The sequence below is a fragment of the Astatotilapia calliptera genome, chromosome 1 (genome assembly GCF_900246225.1).
Source record: "Astatotilapia calliptera chromosome 1, fAstCal1.2, whole genome shotgun sequence".
Classification (NCBI taxonomy): Eukaryota; Metazoa; Chordata; class Actinopteri; order Cichliformes; family Cichlidae; genus Astatotilapia; species Astatotilapia calliptera.
Genome location: NC_039302.1, coordinates 34738270 through 34747577, shown reverse-complemented (window position 1 = coordinate 34747577; position 9308 = coordinate 34738270). Strand labels below are relative to the sequence as shown.

The following is a 9308-nucleotide window of genomic DNA, read 5'->3' as shown; positions in this document are numbered from 1 at the left end:
ACTTGGTTCTGCCAAAAAGAAGCACAAGGTTTTGGCTGTGTACTTCTCTCTACTCAACATCCACCCTCCCTACACTTACTGTGTAGGGAGAAGGATTTCAAAGAATTTGGCCATGAAAATGTTTTTTCAGAACTCCTGACTGATTTGAAGGTACTGAAACTCTGATTGTGGGTGACTCTGCCGTAAAGGATGTACAAAGGATGTGCGGTAAGAACACTAAAGTCCTCTGCTTTTCTAAGGATATGGTCAACAACCTGAAGGAGAGAATTCTTCAAATTGCAGATGAATATCCAACTGTGACAAACATTGTTCTGCATACAGGGTCAAACGATGTGTCCAAACAACAGTCGGAGGTTCTGAAGCGGGACTTTACTGGATTATTAAATACTGTAAACTCTCTGAATGCAGCTGTATTCATCAGTGGACCTGTACCGCCGGTCAGAGGAGGAGACGAGAGATTCAGCAGGTTGTTTACACTGAATAAATGGCTTATATCAGCATGTGCCGACCACTCAGTGCATTTTATCGACAACTTTAATATTTTTTGGGAACGCAGGCATCTGTTTAAAGCAAATGGATTTAATTTTAACAAGTCAGGGGTGAAACTGTTCACCTCCAACTTGTTTTATTCCATACGTCATCCATCTGTGCTTGGTGCCAAGGCTGAGATAAACGAGGAGTTATCTCATAAAGAGGAACAAACAGTACTCCAAGAACAGACAAAGCCCAGCAGAAACCTTGAGGAGGAGCTCCATTTGCCCCCACCCGGGAAGAGCCTCAGAAAGGAGAGACACCTAAGGCAAGAAGAGGGGTCCCTATTTGCCTCCAACTCTCTCAACAACACTAACGACCAGGACAAGGGACCAGTCCCCAAAACCCCTGAAGGGCCATCACCCTCCTCCCCCTCCCTTTCTCCCTCCTCCCCACACCTGAAATTCACTGAGGAGATGATGGAGCGGGTCAATGCTGGGCTCAGATCTACCCCCCGTCCCAATCCCTTTTTGTCCCCCATAAACCCCCCACCAGAGCGGCCAAAGGTTCGCCATCGAGCCCCACCCTCAACAGAGCAATCGAAGTCACATTGCCCAGCCTCGCCCCCCTTAGTTCCTCCTTACCACCTTCATGCTCTGTCTCCGCAGTCTGATGCGTGATGTGTGAAGGGTCCGGGCTGTGAGGATTATGGCAGTGATGACTTTTCCCAGGAGAAGCTGGGACCCTGTTTACTAGAAGGTTTTAAAATCTCTGTACTTTTAGGTGACAGAAGGAGACATGTGGCCTGGTCAAAACACAGAGAGCTGCGCTCTAAAAGATCTTTAAATATAGTAAACATACCTTGTGTGCCACAGACTGCTCCCAAACACGAGGGGACAAGTAATACCTCTAAAACACTTAAGTTGGCTTTATTAAACGTTAGATCTTTAGCTGGGAAAACATTTTTAATTAATGATTTAATCACTGAGCACAGCCTTGATTTTATGTTTTTAACTGAAACTTGGTTGGACCAAAGTAACAGTGGAGCTGTTCTCATCGAGACGACCCCTCCTAACTACAGTTTTATCAGTGAGGTCAGGGCGAGCAGGAGAGGAGGAGGGGTTGCTGTCTTATTTAATGAATCATTTCAGTGTAAGCAGCTATCTCCTGGAAGTTTTCAGTCTTTTGAATATGTGGCTTTACAGCTGAAGGCCCCATCCAAAGTTGTGTTTCTTAATGTTTACAGGCCTCCCAAATACTGCACAGACTTTTTTAATGACCTCAGTGAACTGTTGTCTGTGATCTGTGTTGATTTTGACTGTGTAATTATTGCTGGGGATTTTAACATCCATGTGGACAACCCTCAGGACAAAGGGACTAAAGACCTAAGTAACACTCTGGGCAACTTTGGGCTGACTCAGCATGTAACAGAGGCCACACATAATAGAGGACACACTCTTGACCTACTGATCTCCAAAGGCCTGAGCATTTCAAAGGTTACTGTGTCTGATGTGGGCCTGTCTGATCATTACTGTGTTTTCTTTGAAAGTAAAATCTCAGCCCACACAAATATATCAACAACAGTGATCACAAAACGGTGTATAACTGAACACAGTAGTGCAATTTTTAACCAGGTCTTCCCATTAACACTTGACCTGTCCAGAGGGTCAGTCAATGAGCTCGTCAATAGCTTCAATGCTAACATGTTAAAAGTAATGGACACTATTGCTCCCATTAAGGTGAAGGTTATCTCTGGAAGGAAAAAGTCTCCATGGAGAAACTCCACACTGGTGAAAAATGAAAAAAGAGAGTGTAGGAAAGCTGAGCGCAGATGGAGAAAAACAAACCTCCAGGTTCATTATGACATCTATAAAGAGAAACTTCACAATTATAATTTACAACTGAGGAGTGCAAGGAGGTCCTACTTCTCTGACATAATCACTAAAAACAGCCATAATGCTCGGGTCTTATTTTCTACAGTTGACAGGCTAACAAACCCTCCTGTGTCAGTGGCAGCTGAACTTCATTCGACCATGGCCTGCAATGACTTTGCCAAATTCTTCACAGAAAAAATCCGAAAAATTAGACAAGCAATTGGTACATCAACAGCAGATCCAGGATATGTACTGTGTCCACCAAAAAACTGTTTAAACACCATGAAACAGTTTCAACCTATTAACAGCAAAGACCTGGAGGACATCTTAGGTCAACTGAACTCCTCCTCATGCTGTTTAGATGTCCTGCCAACAAGTTTTTTCAAAAAGGTCTCAAAGACTTTAGAGTCAAACCTGTTACAGATCGTCAACTTTTCTTTATTATCAGGTGTGTTTCCAGAATCACTAAAAACTGCTGTAATCAAACCTATACTGAAAAAGGACAATCTTGACAAGACACAAATGAACAACTACAGGCCGATCTCAAATCTCCCGTTTTTAAGTAAGATCATTGAAAAAGCAGTTTCTCAACAGCTCAATTACTTCTTAAAACAGAATAATTGCTACGATGCCTTCCAGTCAGGTTTTAGACAGAACCACAGCACTGAAACCGCTCTGACCAAAGTGTTTAATGACATATGTCTGAATACAGACAGTGGAAAAATGTCAGTCTTAGTTTTACTGGATCTCAGTGCAGCATTTGATACAGTTGACCACAACATATTACTCAAACGACTGGAGAACTGGACAGGTCTTTCAGGAACTGTACTAAACTGGTTCAAAACATACTTAGAAAACAGGAAATACTTTGTATCAATAGGTAACTTCACATCTGCGCAGACAAGTATCACATGTGGAGTTCCCCAAGGTTCCATCTTGGGACCCCTTCTGTTTAACATTTACATGCTCCCACTGGCACAGATTATAAACAACAACAAAATAAACTATCACAGCTATGCAGATGACACACAAATATATATCACAATGTCACCAGGAGACCAAGGCCCTGTACAGGCTCTTGGTAAATGCATTGAGGAAATCAATGACTGGTTGTGCCACAATTTTCTCCAGCTAAACAAAAACAAAACTGAGGTAATAGTCTTTGGCGCCAAAGAAAAACGATTACAGGTCACCAGAGAACTTCAATCTATACATCTAAAAACCACAAACCAGGCGAGAAATTTGGGTGTAGTGATGGATGCAGACCTAAACTTAGAAAAACACATTAAGACAATAACAAAGTCAGCTTACTATCACCTCAAGAATATTTCAAGGATAAAAGATCTGATGTCTCAACAGGACCTGGAAAAACTAGTCCATGCATTCATCTTTAGTAGGCTTGATTACTGTAACAGCATCTTTACAGGTCTACCGAAAAAATCAGTCAGACAACTACAGCTCATTCAGAACTCTCCTGCTCGAGTCCTCACTAAGACCAAAAAAGTGGACCACATCAGTCCAGCTCTGAGGTCTTTACACTGGCTGCCTGTCCGTCAGAGGATAGACTTTAAAGTTCTGATGCTGGTCTATAAAGCTCTGAATGGTTTAGGACCAAAATACATCAATAACCTCCTGACCCAGTATGAACCTTCCAGATCCCTCAGGTCATCTGGATCCGGTCTTTTATCAGTTCCCAGAGTCAGAACCAGACACGGAGAAGCTGCATTCAGCTTTTATGCTCCTTATATCTGGAACAAACTCCCAGAAAGCCTCAGATCAGCTGAAACACTCAGTTTATTTAAATCCAGGTTGAAGACTCACCTGTTCTCAGCTGCATTTGAATAAAGCACCAAATCCACACTTTTAAGCTTAAATTTCAAAACTTACATTTAACTACTGATTTTATCTACTGTTCTGATTTTATCTACTGTTCTGATTTTATCTGTTTTGATTTTATATACTGTTTTGTTTGTTTGTTTGTTTGTTTGTTTGTTTGTTTGTTAATTAGTTAGTTAGTTTATTTGCTTGTTTTAATCAATTTTAAATCATGCTTTTTATTTGTTTTTGTTTCTAATGTCTCTGTAAAGCACTTTGAATCACCTTGTTGTTGAATTGTGCTATACAAATAAACTTGCCTTGCCTTGCCTTGCCTAGAGGAGAATGGGATAACAATGGCAGACAAAACTGTTGTGAAAGGAGCGCTCTACTGCATTGCTGGAGACAACCTGGGCTCTCATTGTATTGGGGGTTTTACAGAAAATTTCAGTTCATCAGTGTACTTATGCAGATATTGTCTGTTAACTCGAACTGAATTTCAGGGTGCTGATCCAGCAGTGTGTGGACCTCAGCGGACCCCAGAAACGTATAGATCTGCCACTGAACAACTGGAAAGAGAAGACGTGTCAGAAGTTCAGGGGATAAAGTTCAGGTCTGTATTTAATTCTTTACGTAGACATTGAGGGCTAGCAGGAGGGACTATGCGCTTACCTGCTGCTCTCTGGCAGGTAGCTCCATGCCCTTCTGGGTTTTAATTGCACCTTAGAACACACATGCATCAACACTACAATGAGCGGGTGGAGGGAGGTTTGGAGTCTTCTCTCACCCCCGTTCTCTGCGGCCTGCTGGAGCTGGGGGGCTAGGAGGAGTTGGCCGTCCGACTGCGGTCTGGGGTGTGGGGCCTCCCTGCTGCTGCGGAGTCGGGGCGGTCTGCCTCTCCCCACTGCAGGGAAAAGTGTAACACCACCTGGGTCCGGGTGCAGTTCCCCCCTCCAGGGGCAAGGGTACCTAGACCCGGTTGGTAGAGTACGCGTGGGGAGTGTGATCGTGTATACAGCGTAGGGCTGGGCGATATGACCCAAAATTCATATCTCGATATTTTTTAGCTGGATGGCGATATAAGATATATATCTCGATTTTTTTTTTTTAAGCCATAAGTTAAGAACAAAAAGAGAGTTCTTAGTCACACTGTGTCCCAGATGTCACACGGGCACTTTTATTTACATACAGCGTAGATATTACTCAAAAATAAATTATCAGCATATATTAAATAATCATGGTCCATAAATAAAAGAAAACAATGTTGTTTTTGTGCATAACAAAAAGCTCACAATTGTGCAGTCAAAATGTAAACTAATAGACGCTGAGCATAATAACAAAGAGACAGATTTCACAGCTGCACCACGTCTCTGAACAGGTGCCATTTGTGGTCCTTATACACACACAGTACGTATCACTCCGCGAGGCTCCTCCTCTGTAGCCGTAATTCTCCGACAATCCATCAAGCGGTGCAGCTCCGTAGCTTAGCAAAGTCATATTAAAACATTTTTTGACAGATTGCTGAGCGCTGTGTACCACATAAAATCGGTTCGCGGTCAGTAAGCACAACCAGAATTCATACATAAGGCGCACTGTCGATTTTTGAGAAAAGGAAAGGATTTTAGCCCGTGCAGCCCCTCTGGGCTGCATGTCGTTAGCGCGGTTAGCTCGCTAACACGTTGACGCCATCCAGCCCCACGCACGGTAACTCGCTAACGGAGATTTTCCGCTTTCATCTTGTCATTGCCTGCAGGTGAAGCTATGGGGGAGTTGTGTTCAGTGCAGGAGAGGCGAGGCCGAGTAACGTTGCGTAGAGACAAAAGTGGACGAAAGAGAGGCAAACCTGCGGCTCCACAAGTATAATTATAACGTAACATAGACTATATCGATATAAACGATATTGTCACATCTTATATCTCGTATGAAAATATATCGATATTTTTTAAAAACTCGATATATCGCCCAGCCCTAATACAGCGTCTCTTTATGTCTGTCTCCACGTCGGTTGAGTGTGGTGTAAGTGCATATGAGAGCATGAGGGTGGGAATGGATGTTTGTGTCTGTGTGTACCTGTATGTCTGTGTCTATATGTCAGGTTGGGTATCAGACGCCACCTCTCTGGGGACATCTCAGGCCTCCAAACCTTGGAGGGCCTATCTCCACCCACCACCACTTCCCCTGCCGGTGGCGGACTCCCTCAGGTGTCGGTGCGTTGGTGGTTCTTTGTGTCTGGGGGTGGGCGTCCGGGTACACACCGGCTCACTCCTTGGCGGCTGCTTATTGGGGCTCGCTCGGGGCATTTCGGAGGTGGGGTGCCCCCGGCCTCTCGGCCTGGGGCTCGGTCACTCAGGCACAGCTGGCTGCCGGCGGAGCTCACGGGCAGGTCACTGCAGCAACTTCAGGCAAGAGTTGAAAATGTCAAGCGACCTGACACACCAAAGGTAAAAAAACGCAAAGCAATATCAGATGACGACAACGACACAGATGAAATACCAGCTGAACAAAAAGCAAGGGTTCAAGACACATATGGCTGTATTAGCTGGGAGCCAAAGCATTTGCCACTCTCTGAGACTGTGGAGTCAGCTTGAAAAAAAAGAAGAAATGAAGAAGCTGTTTAAAAAGAATAACTACAGTACAGATGTTGTGAAAGAACTAGTCAAGTGCACCTATTACACGCAGCGTAAAGACATCAACAAAGGGGCAAGCATCCAGAAACTATGCCAGGAATGGCCCTTTCTCTTCAATGAAGTTGGTATGACCGCACATTTCCAAGAACTGACTGGTGTGAATCTGATGGAGACCTTCCTTGCCAATGTAGACAAAAAGGGTGCACGTCTGTTAAAGTTCCTCAAATATGTTGATGCACAAAAGCACAAGCAAGTCCTGAATGCTGTTCTCAAACTTCAGACTGAAAGAGGGCAGTCCAGTGGTTGCTTGCAAGAAGTCATTGAGATGATGCTTCTTTTACTGGCTCATTTTGACGAGAAGGGAGAGCTTCTGTTTCACTGCGTTGAGATGACAAGCCTTGCAGAAGATGTTCAGATGGAGAAAGTGCCACCAACACCCGTCATCATTGTTTGCGGTAAGCCGAAAGTGCAAAATTCAACTTTTTTTTTCTGTTGTAACTGCCACGTTCTTGTAGTCTTGACTTGTTTAGTTTCATGTTCTGTTGCTTCCACACTAATACACTGGATAACACAACCATATACTGTAAGTTCAACTAGTAACATAACTCATCCTATGATCCATGTAACAAGTATCTCTGTATTTGTATATATGACTGACATTAAAGCTCTTGTTATTTAAGTTTTTGATTTGTTGTTGTTGTTTTAATTCTCAGGTTCCTCCTGCTTCGCTGCTGAGACATTCATGTTGAGCATTGACAAGAAGATTGTCAACGACCGCATCACAACCTTCACCTCTGCTATCTGCCTAATGTTTGGCAGTTACTACTGCTTTAACATACACTACCCTGTGGAACTACGATCAACACTGGAGTTCCTTCAACGGTAAAATTTCTTTTATTATGGATTTATTTTTGTGCTTATCAAACTTGGCCATTTGATATCCCACCTCAGGTTGTTAATTTCCTCAATCTCTCTTGCCCTTTTTTCATGAAGGTGTTTCTTTTCCATAAATCCTGAGAGAGGCACCAAGGTTGAATCCAAGAAGAAAAAAGTGTTCTCAGTCAATCCCAGAGTCCTCACTCTCATCTCAGACATTGCTGACCATGAGTGGATCTAGTCCTACCCCTCTTGTTTGAGACGAAGTGATAAAGGTATACCATGTTACATACTCTACAGATGTTATGTTTTTGAAACGATTGTTACATTTCTGATTGTGAGTGGGAAGTTTTTAACAATGTGAAGTTTTACTAGACACAATTTGTAAAAGTACATGTTCTACTTTTGATTCACTGTTTTATATCTGAAAAATGTATCTGGTGAAAATGTGGTAAACCCGCGATTTTGTTTCTTGGATTTTAATTTCCCCAGTTTTAAAGATATTTGTATTACAATAGTGTAAAAGTATGCTGCATGTACATTGCTGGCATTTTGTAGTTATCCAAAAATTTGCAGTTGACGTTCTCAAAACAAGTGTAAAGTTTTCGTTTGTTACCTGATGCAGTTTTAAGATGTACATTTTCAGCTTTACTACTCAGTTCTGTGTGCAAAATATGTGGGTGTAAACTTGTTCCTGTAATTTCTTCAATTCAGACTTTCTTTCAATTATAGAAAAAAAATTTAATTCTCTATATTTGTATTTGGATAATTTGAAAAGTCAAGATTTTACGTGTACTGATATTTATGTAGTGAGAACAGCACCAACACACTTAATGGCGTCTGAATTGTCTGCAAAAGGTAATGTGAAGTATAATGTGTGCTCAACTTACAGCACTGGTTTTGCACAGTTTGAACAGAACTTGTAAGAATTCTGTGATTCCTCACTGTTACTGTCATGGAGATAACCAGTAACTATTTGTGATTTGTTGAGTAAAAATATAAATGTTTGATGTTCAAAGCATCAAAGATGTTAAATAAAATACTTTTTTCGAAATTTAAGGTGGACATTTTTGTGTTACATTTAGTAATTTGAATAAAATCATGGTTTGTGTATTAAACTTAAAGAGTAGAAGACTTAAAAGCACTCTAGTCTAAAAACGGTTACAGAATAAAATTGTATTTTTTCTATATTTAGATAGTTAATTTTACAGGGAAAGAATGTTGTGTTTTCTGGCACAAACTTTATTTTATATGTTATTTTCATGTTAATTCTAGGGAAAAACATTTGTTCTTCAAGTTAAAACATTTTCTTCTACGGTAAAATATTGACCCTAGCACTATTTTTAACCGTAAAATAAACAATAACAATACCTTCTTACCGTTAAAGAAGAAAATGTTCCACCCGTAATTTTACGGTAGATTTCTGGCAACCACAGCTGCCAGCGTTTTACCGTAAAATCTACAGTTTGTTTTTTTACAGTGCACCTCTGCCTCCACTTTTTGTTAATTGATTTGAATCTTGTTCAGGTGTGTTGTCAGGCAGGCTGGTTTTACTGCTTTTATGTGAGGACTGATTGATTCTGATATAGTGCTTTCCTACTCTCCCAGAGTACTCAAATTCCTCTATACAACTTGCCAAATTCAC

At 41.7% G+C, this 9308-nt stretch overlaps 1 protein-coding gene across 1 annotated transcript; it reads left to right on the top strand.

Moving 5' to 3' along the window:
* Positions 1 to 6554: 6554 nt before the first annotated feature.
* LOC113025196 (uncharacterized) lies at positions 6555 to 8098 on the top strand. The gene is made up of 3 exons (XM_026172743.1): positions 6555 to 7242; positions 7501 to 7669; positions 7781 to 8098. The coding sequence occupies exons 1-3, from the start codon at positions 6627 to 6629 to the stop codon at positions 7902 to 7904; spliced, it is 909 nt and encodes a 302-aa protein (XP_026028528.1). The 5' UTR covers positions 6555 to 6626; the 3' UTR covers positions 7905 to 8098.
* The last annotated feature ends 1210 nt before the right edge of the window (positions 8099 to 9308 follow it).

Excerpts from the sequence above, each read along its gene's own strand:
- LOC113025196 (XM_026172743.1), top strand. The coding sequence starts at position 6,627 with ATGACGACAACGACACAGATGAAATACCAGCTGAACAAAAAGCAAGGG. Across the intron at positions 7,243-7,500 it reads ACCCGTCATCATTGTTTGCG|GTTCCTCCTGCTTCGCTGCT; the intron begins GTAAGCCGAAAG and ends TTTAATTCTCAG. Across the intron at positions 7,670-7,780 it reads ACACTGGAGTTCCTTCAACG|GTGTTTCTTTTCCATAAATC; the intron begins GTAAAATTTCTT and ends TTTTTCATGAAG.